The sequence below is a fragment of the Phaethon aethereus genome, assembly GCF_964289735.1.
Source record: "Phaethon aethereus genome assembly, chromosome: 23".
NCBI lineage: Eukaryota > Metazoa > Chordata > Aves > Phaethontiformes > Phaethontidae > Phaethon > Phaethon aethereus.
The window spans coordinates 2,018,214-2,037,371 of record NC_138599.1 but is presented as its reverse complement, the minus strand read 5'-3'; the positions used below and the strand labels follow the sequence as shown (position 1 = coordinate 2,037,371).

Genomic DNA, 19,158 nt, shown 5'->3' with positions numbered 1-19,158 from the left:
TTGGCAGGTTAAGGAAGGAAGGAAGTAACTTTTAAAAATATGTATTTAATTTTAAAATCTGTGTACTTAAAAAGTTCTAAGGTGAATGCTGAAGGCCTGCTTTTTCCCCTTGATAAATCCAGTGCTGTGGCTATCTATGCCAGCTGATTGGCATGAGAGTCTGGTGTGGTTATTTCATCTAGTGTGGCGCTGCATTTTTTATGGCATATACTGCAAGACTGTTTCCACTTTGCAGCACCAGTTAACTTGCATACTTTCAAAAATGAGTCTGGCAGCTGGAGGAGAACTCTTGCCCAGATTGTCTCCTTTTGCTCGTATTAAATAATCCCCCATGCTCAGCACTGCACATAGCAGTGCAAAATTATTAGTTGATATTCCTGTGAAGCTGACTGTTCATAAAGTTACCAGTGTGCCTCTTACCCAGGCTTTTGCAAATTGATCAATGTAAAAGGTTACAGTTTCTTATTTTGAGCGGCTGCTGTTAGAGGTTTGTTTTTGTGTGAACAACATTGAGATTAATAAACGTATCTCTAATTCTCACTTGAAGTTGGGGCTCACTTTTCAGGTATCATTCAGGCATCTGCGTGGAGCGTCCTGCTAGCAGCCAGAGTCTCTAACCCATTACACTTCAGCTTACCTGCTTATCAGCACAAGGTACTGCAAGCCTAGCCATTTTGGGTTAGCTCAGTGTTCTTAATGTTTAGGGATCTTCCAAAATCTAAGTCCTTTTTGTATAAATTTCCTGTTTCTGCAGAATGTAATTTTTTTCTGTCACAGGATTTGGCTAGCCAACCTCAGAGACTTTGCTTGTATCTTGAAAAATGAAATGAATATTTTCTTTCTTACAGAGCATGGGTGTAGTTCTTTATGTTTTGGTCTGTGGAGCACTACCTTTTGATGGACCAACACTCCCCATACTGAGGCAACGAGTTCTTGAAGGAAGGTTCAGGATCCCTTATTTTATGTCAGAAGGTAACAATGTGTCCTCTTACACTCTTGGTATGGTAAACCTTGAGTAAATTCTAGGATAATCTCTGTTACAACACAGCAAAGGGTGGTGCTTTGCTGTACTGTAACATCTGCAGACTAGATTATGGTATGGCAGACTATTCATTTTGCAAAGAAGCACAAATAAGCCTAGGTGAGCTGTATGCCTTTGCAGTTAGACTGCTGCTAGGCAAACCAACCCATTTTTCCCTGTGCAATGCATGGAGATTGCAGTGTGGCTGTGCCCATAGGCAGGCAGTCAAAATGGAAGCTGGAGGATGTCTCATCCTACTGTGAACAGAAACAGGAATGCAGGGGCAGAGGCACGTTTGTGTAGCAATTAGCTTTTGTCCTACAAGGCCATATACATTTTAATGTGGTAAGTAAATAGGCTGAGAGCAATATCACTGTCAAACCAAAGTTGTGGATTGGGTGCTTCCTGGTTTTTGACCGTGTCTGCTAAACAAAAGCAAAGAAGTGCACAACCAGTTCATATGCCAGGTTCTCATTGTCATGTATCTGGCACTCCCACATGTGACTGAGATCTCTCTCCCTCACTTAATTGACCCACCTGTTGGGTTTCACTCTCCCTCATGCTTGTTCAGACAAGAACAAGTAAGGCCATTTTTACACAGGATTTGATTGGTGTCCTTCAGCTTCGCTGTATTAAAGGGTCTGTAAACCAGATTACTTCAAAACAACCTTCCTGAATCAAATCCTCTTTCTGTGCTTTTTTTTTTTTTTTTTTAAAGGGAGTTAAAAATATGTTTTTACATCCCTGTTGTTAAGGGTTCTGTGGTGTAAAACATTCTGGTCTTATCCTCTTTGTCCTTCTGGTGGCATGTACTCCTGTGCACCCGTCTCTGAAAATAACCACTGCAGTGTAGCTACAGTGCACTTGGTTGCTTTTAGCAATGCCATCATGGCACCATGGCAACCCCTCAGCTTCCTGAGCACATTTTGCAGCCAGTGCTGAACTCTATTGTGTTTCTGTGACTTTGCTGGCATGGGTATGCGAGCTAGATCCAGGTACCTTTGTGTGAGTTGTGGTCATTGCTGTGACTGCAGTGTAGATCGGCTGCTTTGCACACAGTTTGCTGCTCCCCTTGCAGTTCACATGATGATGTGGAGAGTGGGGAGGGGGTGTGCCTCTTTGCAAAACAGTGAAAACAAGATAAACAGGAATAAATAGCCAGAAATCTCTCTCTAAACTATTTTTCAGAACTACCTGAATGGACTGACTCAAAACAACTGTAATGTAGCCGTATCATGGTCAGCTAGAAATGCGTGGCAGATTGATAAGCTCCCTTAAAGGAACTTACGCTGATTTCCTCTCACATAGAAACTGCATGTTCATCTCTCATGACCTCATCTTCCAAAACCCAACTGAGATCTGAAGAAAAATGTGATGGTTTTAATGCTGTCCAGCATGTAGTAGTCAGAAAGCAGCAATGGTTTGGTGTGTTCAGAATTATTCTGACACCTAAAGCTACTGGTTGTGCTTTGGTCCTGGAATTAAAATAGATAAACCTGCAGACCCACTGGCTACCATTCACAGCCACACAGGCATTATTTTTACCTTTTGTTTTTGTGACCACTAGGGTGGAAATAAATTAAAAAAAAAAAAACCCTCCACTAACCCTAGTTTTGCCAATTCCTTGTTTTATGAGTCTAAGCAAGCTATTTCAAATTGTGATGGAGAAGGATGCTGATTAACTCCCCACCACACTTCACAGAGGTTGATTAAAGCTTTATCAGTTAATGTTAGCACTGTACTTAAAAGAGCACAAGTAGCTTCTAAGAGGTATTAAATACTACCATTACCCTCATGTGGGAGCTGTGTAGAAGTAATGGCACTGTTAGCCATACCGTGCATTTAAAGAAGTTGGGGTTTTATCCTTCTTAATGTGACTTTTAATCTTGTTTTGAGGATTGTTTTAGCCTTCAGGAAGTATTTTTAGCAGAGAAGTTAGAAGTGAGGCAATTTCCTGTTGTCATGCTCTCTGTTGGTAGGTGAATATATGGAAGTACCACATATAGCAGGTTGGTATTTTTTTTCCCCCCCGACAGAGTGTGAACATCTGATTAGAAGAATGTTGGTCCTAGACCCATCCAAACGGTTAACTCTTGCTCAGATTAAGGAGCACAAGTGGATGCTTATAGAAGTTCCTGCACAGAGACCTATTCTTTATCCACCAGGAGAGAATGAGCCTTCCATTGGAGAGTATAATGAGCAGGTTTTACGGCTAATGCACAGCCTTGGAATAGACCAACAAAAAACTATTGAGGTAAAACAGACTCAGATATTTGTCCCTGGGGGGAAGGTCTCCTGTTTTGTTTTTATAACTAAAACTTATTACTTGAGTTGCTTGCAACATTCTTTTTTTCAACGGGGGCAGGGGGAAGCAACAAAACTGGTGGTATAATCCACCTGGTCAGACCCTAGCAAGGGCATTTTAAACATGCTGTGCTGCTGCCCCTCTGTCCTACTGATGTCTCAGACTGTGCCAGCAGACTGATCAGGAGGAGGAGAGGAGAGACATCCCTCCAGAAAGTTTCCTAAAGATAATCACTAGTGGAGATAAGGTGTCTGCGTTATGCAAACTGCAGGCAAAACGTTGTGACGTAGGCCCATAGGCAACCTCACCTGCGTGCCTTATGCTGGGTGGCCATACCCAGCTATTCTAGTTCAAGGCATCCTTTGCCCATAGAGGGCAACCTGTCAATGAAAAGGCAGCACCAAGAGAAAGGATACTCTTCTGTGTCAGGAATCCAAATTAGAGCCCATGGAAAAGAATAATGCGTTCTGGTCACATATCCCAGGACTCAGTATTATTATTTCAGTGTATTAATTATTTAATTTAAGCAAACACACATTTCAAAAAATTTGATATTGCTGTTGCTTTAAGATAGAGGACACACAGAAATATAGCATGCACTGTGTAAAAAATGGTAGCCCAATAGGGCTGCCTGTTGCAACGGTGATACTTGCGGCTGCTTACAACTGGTCATTTTTAGAGAGTTGCTTTTTAGCTAAGTTGATTCTTAAGCACAGAATTAAAATAAAGGAGCCGTATTAGGTTCCACACTGTTAGATTTCCTGGGTGGGGATGGATAAATCATTACTTCTCAAATGGAGAAGAGAGGAGGGGAAATTGGAATTGAAAGTAAATCCATTTTGAACTTTGAAGAGGGTGGAAAATGAAAATCAAAAAGGAATATAAAGCAGTTAGCAGTTGAATGTCTCTGTCCAATCCCAAATCATGCTTCTTACCAAACATACATGCTAAGATTCCCTGTGTAGGTAACAATAATTTCCTCTAGGATGGCTGATGCTTTACACTATTGTGGAGGTCAGCAGTTTGAGTACTTTCTGCTACAAGAGGCTAAGTTTCTATACTTTGCAGAGGCGCAGTTCCCTGTTGCTTCTAGTCACTTGGAACAGATAATATATTCGGGAGGTCCTGGAGCTCAGTCCCTTCTCCAGGTTCAACATCTTGAGGGTTCAGAGTAGCACCTGAATATTAGCTACAAGTACTGCTGCAGCCTAGAACATAGCAAGCTCTTGTGAGTTTGCCACTAAACTAAGGTTGATGCTTTTCTTTGCCTGGCAGTCTGGTTTGAAACCTTCTGAATTCAGAACAGCGTTTGCCTACCCCACTGGCTCTTAAATATCTCACCCCCTGCTCCAGATGTCAATTCTTTATTCTTCCTGGTCTTGTAGAATATAAAAGATAATGCATATTTGGCTGCACCCATAATTTTGTGCTTCTCTTTTTCAGTCTCTGCAGAACAAGAGTTATAACCACTTTGCTGCTATCTATTATTTGTTGGTGGAAAGACTCAAATCGCATCGGAGTAGCTTCCCTGTGGAACAGAGACTTGATGCTCGTCAGCGTCGGCCAAGCACCATCGCTGAGCAGACAGTAGTCAAGGTAAGATTTCACTCCTAGCAGAGGTGGGCTTAAGGCTGTGCAAGACATTCTTCTCTTTCAAAATGGTGTTTCTCTGTAAATTCACTTAGAATCCATTGTGGTTTTCTGATTTCTGTAGCATGTAGACTTGCAGCATCATTTTGGAAAGACTTTTTTGGATTTGCCTTCTGTCAGAACTGTATGATGACAAATCAGTTGTCTGGTATGCCTCCTACAACTGCTCCTGCTGCCTCTTCCCCACCCCTCAAAAAAAAAAAAAAGACAAAAGACACACGAGTTTGGAGGGGACTGGATAAGTTTTAAATGAGAAATGGAACGTGACTGCATTCTGAAGCCCAAAATGCAAACACAATGGTTTTGACTTTAATGGGTATCTGCGTGGTTTAACCTTAACTCCCAGTTTATTTCCCAGTTAGAGGGAAAATACTGTGCTTGTGCTTCTAATTGGAACGCTTCCATTTTTTGAGAATTTCAAACCTTTTGCTGGGAAGTCATGGGTTACAATGTTAGAGAAATAACATCTCTGGAGACTGTGTAACACTTGGAGTATCTTTAATGTGATTGACAAATGAGCTGTTGAATTTATGGAGAGCTGTGCTAGCATGGGGGGTAAAAGCATGTAGGCTCTACTTAGTGTTATTAAAAACAGTCACTCTAAAGGGACCTGTTGAAAATAAAATTACTTTCTCCCCTGCTGTTCTCTAGATACACTTTCTGTCTCCCATGAAATGAAGCATGGCAGAGAATAGCAGAGAGGTACCCAAAAGAAAATATTAGGATCAACCTATCAGGTTAAGATGCCAATTCATTGTGATATCTTAAGGACCTGATAAAAATATCATTCCTGTGAGACTCTTAATGGCTCAAGACTCAGAGATTTGTTCTTAAATAATGTAATTTCCTTTAAGGTTTGCACCACTTGGTCCTGTGACCCAGTAATAGAACAATTTCATGGGAGACGTTGCAGCACAGCAACTCGGTCTATGTGTATAGACCCAAGGTGATGACTGACCAATTGGTTTAAGTCTTAAGTATGTCACATGTATTTTATCAAGAGCAGTTCTGGGTGCTCCTTACATCTGGTGCCAGCAGGAAGGCTGTCCGCTTAGTATCTTCTCTTCTGTAATTACACTGACTGATTCAGCACTGGCTCAAAGGCTATTCAGTCTGCTTCTTCCCTAGTCATTTTCTTCAGAAAGAAAGGTCATGTACAGTTTATTCTATCTTATTCCAATAATCCTTAGATTTTTTTACACGTTCTTTTGTTTCATTAAGTTCAACAGACATTGTACAGCTTTTGATTTCTATTAATGCATAACTGGAAACATAAGAGACTTGGCCCTAAGATAACTCACATTTATTGTGGTCTCAAGTATATTATTCTCTCAAGTTCACAGCCTCCTAGGTAATGTATTGATGCTGTGTAAAACAATGCCCAGACTCCACTTCCAGGACAAATCACAACCATGCTGCTCCTTTTTCGCTTGAGACAGCAAGACACTATTTGGTTTTGGATTCTGTTGAAATACAAGCCAAATAGCTTCAGCTATGAAAACGTATGTCCAGGAACAATATGGCTGACAGATTAAAACCAGCTATTTTCTTTGATAGTAGTTCTAGTGATAGAAAGACACAGTATTCAAAAGCAGATTATTAAATTATAATACTGTACTAAAAGCAGGTAGAGGCAGATGAACAAGGAGGAAGAAAAAACCTCCTGGAAGGTAGTTCCTTATTGTACTAAATTACCACTTTTTCCTCAGGACTGCAAGCAATCTTGCAGTTACTCTAAGTAACAAGATAATTTGTTTTCACACATGGTGGCACCACAAGCTCCTGTATAAGGCTGCTTGTTTCCTTTTGGACAGGCAAGTTGTGTGGATCCTGCGCTTCAGGAAATTAAGCTTAAGAAACAGTGAAAACCACTGTTTTCTTAATTGTGCCATTCTTGCCTTCCCTGAGGCACAACTCTCCCTTCCACAGTGCTCTGTTAAAATATCTTATTTCAGATCCAGCCTGCTCTATCCTTTCCTGCACTTTTTCCTGCAGCAATCAGCGCATGTTAGAAAAGTCATTAAAACTAGCCCTATGCCCCACGGTAATATTAAGGGGTTTGGTACTGAATATAAAAAGGAATTCTAGCATGTCAGAAGTTGGTGGGCACCAAAGGGTCTGTCTTTACTGCTAGTAAGTAAGTGCTCAGCTTCAATAAATAGCTAGCTTAATGACATTTGGGCTTTGTTTGGGGTTTCATGTTCATTTATGTGTTTTGGGGGTGGAGGTGCTTTTTTTAAAGTCTAAAGACTAAGAGTAATTCATCAAGAATGAGGAAATAAATCTTATACTTCTCCTGCTTTGGAAATGGGCTAGGTATCATTTATTTTTAATTTGTGACCTTGTATGTTGTTTTCTACCTAAAATTGTTCTGGTTTTGGAGTTCTTAAAATCTTTTTTAGGCACAAGCTGTGGTACCCTCAGTTAACTTGCATTCACAAAATGCAAGGTTATTGCAGTCTCCAGGTCTTCCCTCAGCTTCAGGAGCAGAAGCCTTTTCATTCCCTCCATCCAGCTGCCAGGGAGGGACAGCATTTATGGAGGAAGAAAGAGTTGAGACACCAAAGGTACAGCTTAAAAATCACCCTACTGTTTTGTCAAAAATGATTAAGGCTAAAAAAGATTGTTGCCTTTTAAATTGCTGCCTAGTAAAAGCACAGCTAGTGGTAGTAGCTGCATCTCTTCAATAATTTAATTGAATAATTAATAATTCTAGCACAAAGCAAAGCACTGTGGTGTCAAGGCCAGAGTATTTGCTAATCCAAACTAATGTCACTTCATTGACCTTAGTATGCCTCCTGTGTCTCGACACTTGCAGGTAGCTCAGCTGGAGAACCCTGCTGCTTCTCTCTGCTTTCAGTAGCCTTTTCTTCAAAGACACAATGTTCTAAACCTGCTCCCAAGCACATGCTCTTAAGCATATGCTGTCCCCAAAACTCTGGTCTCCAGCAAGTTCTCATTCCTGGGTAACCTCTCAGGATAGGCAGCAAGTCAAATGTACAAAGACTGACTTTTAGTGTCTAAACACTTGATTTGTACATTTCTTGTACTAGCTGGAAAAGACATATTGTGCCTGTTTCACTAAATTTAAGTATTCTCTGAGCATCAGAATTCAAGGTATTCCAGAGTCTTTTTCTACTTCTGTCTTGCATATAACTTTTAACAGCTGTGTCTTTTTTGATCACTAATCTGCCTCATGTTCCTTGCTTACATTCCAATCTTACCATGCTGTCATTTATAAAAGAAAAATTAACCTACAAAAATGGGGGGGGTCTTCTTCTCAAATATATTTTCAAGAGCCCTGAAGATTCCTCACATGTAGCTTCTAATACAAAGTATTCACAGCTGAGTATCTAGAGTAACCTACTCAGCTACTCATCCAAAAATTTAGACAACTAAGAACAGGAAAACCTTAGCCATAAGCTTTTGTTGCCAGCTAAAGCTGTTAAAATGCCACGCAATTAAAATTCCGCATCTCTGCCAATTTCATAATAAGCTAGCCAAAAGAGTTACATTTTTGTTATTTTTTTGTTGAATGGCAGATAGCCAGCAGGACATTCACACTGTCAAAAACTTTTAGAACTGCAGCATCTCAAATAGGTTGGAGCAGTTCTCAGCTAGGCCATTTCTGTAACTAGGAATCTTGTAAAATCTTCACTGGAGACCATGTAAAATTGCAGGTCTATCTATCTAATGGGTTTTGTTTCCTGTAATCAGACTGGAAGACTCTCTGCAGGCTTTCCACACCTCCACAGTTAACTGAACTCAACTAATAGGGGATGTGACAGCTCCATAGCCTTAAAGTATAGTTACAGCTTAAGTCTGTGAAAGGAGCTATAGTTTGCTCCATTTTGCCATGCAATGTTGAGGTCTGCAACGATACTCTGCAGGGTAGCAAAGAATAAGAGAAAATACACAGGAGTTAGCAGTTAGAGCTTTTGTGAGGAAGAGGAAATAGCTTAAAAGAATTACATTTACAAAGTATATCATTGTCATGAAACTTTTGTTGTCTCTCTCATATCAACATCGCATTATAACTTTAATTTCAGCATATTGTATTTTGCCTGGTGCCAGCTAGGGGTTTGATTTCATGTTTGCCATTTTGAAGCTTTTATTGCTCACTTACAGGTTAGTTACCAACACTAAGACTGTGGCCCTGGTTCTCATCACTGTTTTAAGTAACATCTCTTGTGGTCTCTTAGAGCAAAAAGCAGTTCAAAGCCATTTGGAAATTAACATTTCAAACTTTATTTTGCATCCCCCTTTGCTTTTATAGTAGATGCAGTTTGGCCAGAGTAGGTCAACAAGTGGTGACTACAGTGAGGTGTCAAGTCACAACTGACAAGTGTCTTAAGTATTATAGACCATGTCCACTGAAGAATTCCAAGTTCTGATCCATGTGCCCGTGGTAAACTGCAGAGAACCAGCTGCCAACATGGTATTGGTTCTCTCTTTCCTTTCCAGCGGTTCACTAAATAGTCTTCCCAGTGCTTTTGCTGCCAGATCAGTAGAAGGCATTCGAATGGGAAAGTCACAAATGGAAAGTAAGCTGTGCAAGAAATTAAAGATATAATCCATTAAATTACAATAGAGGCAGCAAGGCCAGAATTTTCCCATGCAAGCATCACCATTGTACCGATGCTCAAAATATTTATACCTATTTCTTGATACTGCGCTAAGTATTTGCCTACTTAGTACTACCACACAATCTGCTTGCAAGAGCATATGTTAACAGCTACTATTAATGTGGTGAAGCTTCTTTCCCAAACACACTCGTTTTCAAAATACCAAAGAACTTTGGAGAAAATTCAGGAATGGTTCATCGACAGTTTTACATAAAATCACCTGTAGCAGTGCCAGGTTTTATGCTAAACGTGTGTGGTGTTTCATCCATATTTTACCCAACCTGATCCTTCCAAATCAGGAGGAGTGACTTGTGCAACAGGACACTAATTAGAGCGTCTAAGGTATTACAGAACAGAATACTTACCCCAAAACTGTGTGACATGCAGGTCATGGTCCTCGAAACACAAGTAGTTGCACATGGCAAAGAATTAGTTAAGGTACAGAAGGATTCAGGACAAACTGATTTGGGGAATAAAACCAGAATTGAAGTCCTAGAAGTATTTTAGGCTGGAAGGGTACCTCTAAAGGCCCTCTAGTCCAGCCTCCTGCCAAAAGCAGGTCTAACCTCAAAGCTAGATGAGGTTACTCAGAGCTTTATCAAGCTGAGTGATTCCAAGGAGACTGATTCCATAGCCTCTCTAGGCAACTTTTGCTGGTAGAGTGACACCATGGATCGAATGGACTTTTGCTGGAAAGGGTGCATTTATGGTATTATTCGTGAACATATCTCTCTGCAGCTCTGTAAGAATGCTGCAGAATTAAATACAAGACTTTTCATAGTGCTTATCTGAGCATGATAAATGAGCATGGTAGGTATAGTAAGGGGAAACAATAATATTGTACATTTCATAAATATTTTATATTTGTGACTAAGCTGGAAGAGGTTTTTAATAACTTAAAAAAAAAAAGCAGCCCTGGAGAACATAGTGCTGTGGAAATAAGAGTATTTAGATTTAAGGCGCTGAGTACTAAGAGAATGTCAGTGGTGATCCCACCTCGAGGGCTTTGTTTGTCATGTACAATTCTCAACAAGTCTTACTTACCTCAGTAGATTATAGGGAGGTTCACGCATTTTAAATATCCAGGCTGCCTTCAGTCTACACGTGATAGGCAGAGATTTCTTGCACTTTGGGGTGATGCTCTGTGCACATAATTGAAAGCTGTCCCTCTTCTTGTGCCATTTAGGTAAATGGCTGCCTGCTAGATCCTGTACCTCCTGTGGTGATTAGGAAAGGATGCCAATCACTGCCTACCAGCATGATGGAAACTTCTATAGATGAAGGAATAGAGACAGAAGGAGAGTCAGAAGATGACCCTGCACATGCATTTGCAGCCCTCCAAGCAGCTCGCTGTGGGAAGCGACGTCACACTCTGGCAGAAGTTACCAATCAGCTCGTGATGATGCCAGGCACAGGTACAGAAGTTAATGTGGACATCTCAAAGCTCATTTCCTGCTCTTGGCATTCCATCTAATAAGCCCACAGTGAAAAACACTAGGTTTTAAGAGTGACACGCACATGACAAGAGTTACTTGGTTTTGTTACTCAGTATTTGCTATAAAGGCCAAAGGGGAAAAAAAACAAACCCACACACAACAAAACACACCAAAACCGGCTGTACAGACAGTATAAAAATCAAAGTAGCAAATGTACAGCTGGCTACAGTCATGTATAACCCCAACAGCAATTCTGGCAATTTGGCTTGTTCTTTTCCACATAACGAAGTGTCTCCAAATCATTCATGCCCTAAAGATGCGCTGGCAGAGGAGGACAGTTGGGAAACAAAAACCTCTGGGTTCTCAGATATTCCAAAACCAGCAAGATGACCAAAGCCTTTCAGTTCAGGCTACAGTCTTGTGAGGATTATCTACAGACAGGAGGGTGTAGGGGGGAGGTGCTGGGGGGAAGGAACCACACACTGAACACTCTCCAAACAAGCCAGCAATCATCATCTACATAGTGTCTTATTGCTGCCATAATGTAAAAACCAGCAGCAAACCCCCATTCTGGTAGTGCAAGTGATAAATTACAATTACTTTATGAAACTTGATTTTTTATTTCATTTCCTCCAAGACAGTCACTGTTGGCAGGAATAGCTTGAGCCTGTGGCACTTCCTTTTGTTTGCTAAATTACCTACTGCACTTTCCTTTTATTCTGGCTTTTGGGTTTTGTCACAGGGAAAGTCTACTCATTGGATGAAAACTCATCTCTGGGAAGTATTGATTCAGAGTATGACATGGAATCCATTCAGAGAGATATTAAATTCCTGGAAGACACCCCTTCCTTGAAAGAAATGGTGCTAACCAACCAACAAGCATCCAGAATGACACCTTTCATAGGTCTGAGACCTGCCAATCCAGCCATGCAAGCACTCACCTCCCAAAAGCGAGAGACCCACAACCGCTCTCCTGTCAGTTTCCGAGAGGGGCGCAGAGCTTCCGACACATCCCTCACACAAGGTAATTATAACCAGTCATGACACATTATATCTAGACACGATAGTAAATATATTCCATACACAGAAGCACAAGCCACCTTGTGACTTCATTGTTACTAAGCTTGTCTCACATCTGTGCTAACTGGATACGAATTAACTGATTTTCTGACAAGGGTTTTGCTCAAATCTTCTCCAGGAATTGTAGCATTTAGACAGCACCTCCAGAATCTGGCACGAACCAAAGGAATCCTGGAACTGAACAAAGTCCAGTTACTATATGAACACATGGGATCAGAACCACCTTCTCTGACATCAACTGCCACCCAGTTGCAAGACCTCATTAATAGTTCTCCACAGGTACTTAAACCAGAAATCAAGCACCATCTTTCAGGTGTTAATATTTTGGGACAGATAAGGAGAGGATAAGGGGTTCTGGAGATCTGAGAAGAGCTAATTTACAGATAAAGTTCCCTCTTCTCTTTTCTGTCTGCTGCAGAATAGAGAACAGGCATTTGCAGGTTAGCCTTCACCATCCTCATGATGTCAGTGAGACTGCCTTGTTAGCTTTCTGAATCCCAATATTTTGTTATTGCTTTTAATCTGAACAATGTTTTAGATTTAACAAAACCCAATAACACCCTCCCCTGTTGGAGACAGTCTGGTATAAGATGTGCAAAAGCCAAATGATAACAGTTAGCCTGATTTGCTTAGTGAAATGCTAAATATCTTCTACCAGCTCCCTAGTTACTTGTTGCAAATGGAACAGGTCACAGCAAACAGGAATAATAAGTTTCTGTTAAACCCCAGAAATAAAACAGGCAAGAAGTGCACAGGCACCGTAAGCACCTCATGTTCCAGATGAAGCCTGCTATTAAAGCTCCAGCCGTTACCTTCTGACTGCTGGAAGACTTCGGTTCTGACAGTCACAAAGTTGTGATGTTTTCACAAGGATCTCTGGCTTGATGTAAACATGGTGCAATGCTCATGGTATTGTCATGACAACAATTCACTGCCCTCCCATGTCAGCACTCTCCAGCTTGCTCGAGATACCCCCTCTGTGCGTAACCTTTCCACAGCTGTTGAAAGCTTTTTGCCTTACATTTTGAAGCTGTGCAATGAGAGCTGCACAAAAGCACATTCAGAGTTTGGACTGTTTTCCAACTCTGTACATTTACTACTTCAGAGGCCAAGTCAGAAAATACATTATATATAATACCATTTTAGTTACAGATGTAAGCCCTTGACATTTTGTGGCACAGATAGTTCAAAGCTTTGTAATTTAGGCTCCTCACCGTGCAGTAGAAGTCATGAGTGACACCAGAGACCAGTCCATATGGCAACTACAAAACCTCTGTCAGGGTAAATTCTGAAAGCCTTTTCTGGGGATGAAATTTGTTCCTCTTCTCTCTGCAGGAGGAATCATCGCAGCAGCAGCAGGAGGAAGCTGTATCTGCTTTCCCTAATGGTGCACATCCCCCATTATTATCCAGACGGCAGAGCTTAGAAACACAATATTTACAACACAGGCTCCAGGTACCATACTTTCCCTCCACCGAATTAACCAGCTTCTGCTACTACATAGCAGACTAGCCTTTTAGATCTTATTACTCAGGAAAATCAGTCAAAGGCTACATTAGTGGAGAACAACTGAATTTTAAATCATTCTGTATTTTTCTTTTGTCAGACACTGACCCTAATTGTGCAAAAAATATACTATATTACTGCTATTTTCCTACTCAGTCTGTTACTATATAGGGTTGTTAAAGCAATTTGAAGTAAGTGCTAGTGAATACCTATGATCTATTAGCCCCATAAAGGTTATGCATCAGCATCTGAGGAACAACTTCTGACCTCCTGGGGCTTACTCCTTCCCTCCCCCCCCTTTTTTTAAAAACAAACAAACAAACAATTTTCATATAGCTGTAGTGTATAAAAAACTTTTTTTCCAGCTTGCAGCTTCTCTTTCACTTGGGAAGAAATCTTTCTATGGATTTTTATGGTACAGTCTATCATGCAAAGATACTCTTTGTCTAAGGGTTAGAAGCCAATAAAGAGTAGTGGCTCTATTTGACAGTAGCTCTATTTGACAGCCTCTGAAAATGGAGCTGGGTATTTACACTGTCGTAAAGGTAGACAATCTTCTTTCACTTGCTTTCTGGACTAATGCATTAAATCAAATGCAATTTAAAACACCACTGCTTTTCTTGCAGAAACCCACTCTACTATCAAAAGCTCAGAACACTTGCCAGCTATACTGCAAAGAATTGCCCCGGAGTCTGGAACAGCAGTTACAGGAGCACAGGTAAGAAGCTTTCAAATTATGCAGATAAGTTGTTTATTCTTACTCTCAAGAGTAATAAAAGAACTGGAACAATCTTTGTCCATTTAGAATTTCTTTGAAAAAGGAAAGGTTCACTTTAAAATTTGTAAAGACACAGTCCTCCCTTTAAAAGAGGGACAAGTCCTGCCACATGTTTACAAGTTTCTGTGCTACGAGCTCTTTATCAGCAAACACTACTAGGGTGCAGGCAAACTGCAAATACCTGCATGCTTCATTTAGTGCTAATGGGCATATATAGCAGCATCAGAGGAAGCTACCTTACTACATACATTGTTGTACTTAATTTCACCCTCATCCTCCCAACCACCCGCTGTTTATAACCTATGTATTGCAGTATTTATGCCAAGTCAGAACATGGATTGTGTATTTCTGCCTGCTGGGAAGCCCTGCAGTCATTTAGGTTATTTCCTGTCTCATTCCCATGACCCAGTAATTTTACGGTAAAGTAAATCAACTTTTTCTTGTCATGTAAGATCAGTTTAGAAGTGACACTCCTCTGAAAAAGTTACAGTAAATAGTGAATAGATTTGAAGTGTCCCCTTATAACTGGACATATAGCAGACAAGATTTTAATTGCCCAGTTAAAGGGCTGCAATCTCTTTATTAGCTCATCATTTGGTAATCATCAAACAAGTAAGCAAGATAGATACTAAAGACAATTACCACCCCTGACTTTTGTAAAAGAATCACAGAGAGGGAAGGGAAAATAACCACCTAGCTGCATGCTGTGTAGACAGAAAGACCAAGGAACATATAAATATAAGGTATAAAAATACTACTTGATTTCCTGAAAGCATGCAATCTGTAGTTGCTTTTTAACTTACAGTCACTCCTGACAACTGTAGGACTGTCAAGAACTTAACTAATGGTATTGAGAGCAGCTTGGTGTACTACTTTAAGAATAGGAGGTCTGCATAGAGAAATACGCTGGGAAGCAATAGAATCATTTTCTTAATGCTGTCAGCTTGTGTCAGTAGTAGGCTTCCTATTTCTGCATGCTCTGGGAATTGCCTGGCAGGAGACCTCCACTTTGTCATATCACAGGTATTTGTCAAAGGTAGCTACAACCTTGCATTGTGTTGTGAATTCTTACTGTTTGTAAAGAGTTAAAACCATGGAGCTTCATAAAAGTTCACAGGGAGCAGTGCAGTTCAGAGAAAAAGAGTATAGGGGGAAAGGAGACTTTGTTCAGTTCCGTTAGTAGGCAGCAATACTTAAGTCTTCAGCTCCCAAGTTCCACAGAGCAGTGAACAGGAGGCTTAAAATACAAATACAATGCATTTTATTCTTAGCAAACAGAATTGAACAATGTGTCGGGTTCACCGAATTGCACAGGAAAAATTCACTAGGCAATTAAAAAGGTCATCAAAAGGAGGCCTGCAAACAACTCAGCCTCTGCACATTTGCTGAAAGGTAAAGATTCTGGTCTGCTGTAAAATTTAACAAACAAGATTTCCCGGCAATTTTCCAGTTCTGTACTTCACTCTCTGCTAGAACTGTTTGAGTCACTAGCATGCAGGACTCATACAAGTGCCTTGACACTTCAAAAGGTGAAAATAATTGCTGCTTATGTCCTTGATTCAGGCTGCATCAGAAGCGACTCTTTCTCCAGAAGCAGTCCCAGCTGCAGGCCTATTTTAACCAGATGCAAATAGCTGAGAGCTCATACCCCAGATCAAGTCAACTGCCACTTTCATGCCAGGAGGAGCAACAGCAGCAGCAGCAGCAATCAACTCAGTTCAGCTTGCAACAGCCTCTGAGCCCTGTAATGGAGCCTTCCTCAGAACAAATGCAATATGACCCCTTCCTCAGTCAATACCAGAAGGTACAGCTGGATCCACTGCCACCCTCTCAGATCACTAGCTCACCACAGTTGTCATCACCAGTTCAGGTGCAACAACCACCACAGTCCTTACACTATTCCTATCAGACTTGTGAATTGCCTGTTGTCACCTCTTCTGAGACAGACTACCGAGACCAGTGCCAGTATTCCATGGACCCAGCACAACAGAGCAGTGTAGCATCGCCTGACAGCCAGAGCAGCTCAGCATCTCATGAGTCCCAGTCAAACTATGATGCATTAACCCTCTCAGAATTGCCTGGACTCTTTGATTGTGAAATGATGGAGACTGTAGATCCACAGCACAGTGGCTATGTCCTGGTGAACTAATACCCTTGGGTGACTAACATGAGAGTGGAAGACAGAGGAAATGGACAAGCATGTGAATTTTTGGTTTTTGTTCCTACCCCAAAGTTCATGGTAATTTTTCAACCCTTGAATTATAGGGGAACTAAAAATCCACCTGATTGGAAAAAAAGCAGGAGGGGGCAAGAAGTGTTTGGCCACTAGCTCCTCTTGCCAGTGGCAGGGGCTAGAGAATACATAGTGCAGTTTCATCCCATGAAGAACTAGTTTCCATAGGAGGCGGCAAAAAACAAAAAAAGTGAAGTTTAGAGGAAGGAGGTAGCCCCTTCTAAAAAAAATGGTGAGTTTGTCAGCATTCATCTAACATTCACTTGGAGAAATGAGAATGAGTGCACATAGTAGTATTGTGCTTCTTGGCAATAAAAGCAATAGTTTTCATTGAAATTCAGGGTAGATTTGGGTCTGCACTGATGGCAACTGTAATACTCAAACAGTAGTGTAAGGTGGAATTAAAGGAAAGTTGCACTTTGGCATCCAGTTGCTGGTTAAGCTCCTGATCTGGAACTACTCCATGGTAAGTCTCTGAGATCACCAGGCATCTCAGGCAGCCTCCACTTCCTCCTGCTAGCAAGTAAACAGCATTGGCCAAGCCTGCCAAGGAACTCTTAATTGTCCACTAAGGGAAGCTTCTGGATCTCTGCTAAGTGACATCTTTGTCAAAAGATACCTGGAACTGACACAGGGCACCACAGTGGTTTGCAGAGACCTCTGGGGTGGGAGTCAGAATACTAAAGGATTAGCTAACAGAGATAGAAGGGAAGAAGTACCATGAGAAAAATCAAGAGCTGCAGCCAATGGCTTTAAAAAAGACAAAACAAAAAAACCCACACACATACCAAAATCCACCCGGGTGGCTTTTGAAATCAATCCTTTTTGCAGGCAGGCCTTTGTGGAGGTCTCTGTCTTGGAGAAGTTCCGATCACTGGAAAGGATCCAGCTGTCCTTCTGTTGCATTTTTAAAAACAAGCAAACAAACTGTGTTTTGAATTTACAGTATTTGTTGCTGGTGGTTTATTGAGCTTTGTATATTTGGACAATTATTTAGGGTTTTAGAACTTAAGGATAAAAACAATGAGCTTAAAAAAAAACACCCCTGTGAAGTGATAGTGCTGTGCCTTTTTCAGTTATCAGCCTATATGCTTTTTTCTGAAGAAAGTAGACAATACCCCATTTATATCCCTGCTATAGCCAAAGTCCCTTCAGAGCACATGTTCCACCATGTGGAACATAATGTTTAACTTTCTTAGTGTTTTGATTGCTCATGTATATGTAACATTGAAAGTATTACAGCAATATTTAGCATCACGAACTGTTGATGTATCAACCATTTCAAGAAATACTAAACTCAGCCAAGCAGTTGTGTTTCTAGGACCTTCAGGCACGAAGTCCAAGTCATAGGAGGATTGTTTAGGAATCTGCAGAAAGTTCAGACATCTCGTTTGGGTTTTGTCTCTAGCCTGTAAGTGTTGGGGGACAGTACAGGATGATAGACAAACGAGCCTCACAGCTAGGCAGTTCATCCCTTTTCTGAGCAAACGCTAAGCACAATTGCAGATTCATTAAAGCACAAAGAATGGCCAAGAAGCAGTGCTGATCACATATTTGTGTGTTCTACAAACACCACTGTTTGCTGGACAGTTTGGTGAGGTAACGTCTTTGATACTACTAATAACGAGGATGTAGTCACCAAACTCAAAGTTTGGGTATTCAGGGCATGTGGTCACTTAAAAATGGTATGGGTTGAACCGGTAGCAGAAAGAACAAACAAAGTACATACTTCTGGTATGCTGGTTCTGTATTTGTCAGATCTCAGATTCTACCAAGCTAGAAAAAGAAGTTCTCAAAGCTGTTCCCTTTTCTTTCACTAAAAAGGTGGATAATCAGCCAGCATTTACAGCAATAAGACCACATTTAGATGTGGAATAGTAGGACTTCAGTCACTGCATTGTAGGCTGTGTGAAGGAGGGAAGAGTTTAACAACTGACAGAAGGCACCTTGCTTCCTGTATACTACAATTAGAGAGGGAAATCCTGTTGCTATGTAGCCTGCTCCAGTACTGGTCCAGTTGTGCAGCTGGACTCAATCCGTAACTGCTCAGCTTCTACCTCCGATATCACAGTGATTCTCAAGGCATTTAGCAAAGGAGAGTTTAAAGAACAGGGATTACATCCATACACTACTTAAGTGATGCAAGATAAAGAGAGGGCTAGAAAGCTCTACTTTAAATAGCCAAGATGATAGATAGAAAAGTTGTTTGTTGTGTGGTTTCCCTCCAAAAGGGAACTTGTCTGACACCCCTATGACACCTTAAGTGACTAACAAAGGGAAGGGAAGCAGCTTGACAAATACTGCAGCATAACAGACCAGGCATTTCACTTCGGGGGGGGGGGGGAAGAGAGGCAACAAAGACCCCTGTCCTTTCATTCTTTCTTCCCTACCCCACAGCATAATAAACACTTTCTGGAATTTTAATATATGACCAAGCTCTCGAGGAACTATGCAGTGAAAACTGCTAGTGTGACACACAACACCTATGGAGACAGGCCCAGTTCTGCTCCAGGAGCTGGGTTAC

At 41.1% G+C, this 19,158-nt stretch overlaps 1 protein-coding gene across 1 annotated transcript in view; it reads left to right on the top strand.

Annotated features, from left to right (window-relative positions):
* SIK2 (salt inducible kinase 2) overlaps positions 1–16,550 on the top strand; it is a gene marked incomplete at both ends in the record, with an annotated part of 58,391 nt that extends 41,841 nt beyond the window's left edge. Inside the window, 10 exons of the mRNA XM_082009869.1 lie at positions 849–972; positions 3,058–3,275; positions 4,770–4,922; positions 7,379–7,543; positions 10,788–11,016; positions 11,780–12,061; positions 12,236–12,396; positions 13,453–13,572; positions 14,250–14,341; positions 15,965–16,550. Of these exons, the coding sequence (XP_081865995.1) occupies positions 849–972; positions 3,058–3,275; positions 4,770–4,922; positions 7,379–7,543; positions 10,788–11,016; positions 11,780–12,061; positions 12,236–12,396; positions 13,453–13,572; positions 14,250–14,341; positions 15,965–16,550 (2,130 nt within the window). The remainder of the gene's footprint in view (positions 1–848; positions 973–3,057; positions 3,276–4,769; positions 4,923–7,378; positions 7,544–10,787; positions 11,017–11,779; positions 12,062–12,235; positions 12,397–13,452; positions 13,573–14,249; positions 14,342–15,964) is intronic.
* Positions 16,551–19,158: the final 2,608 nt, after the last annotated feature.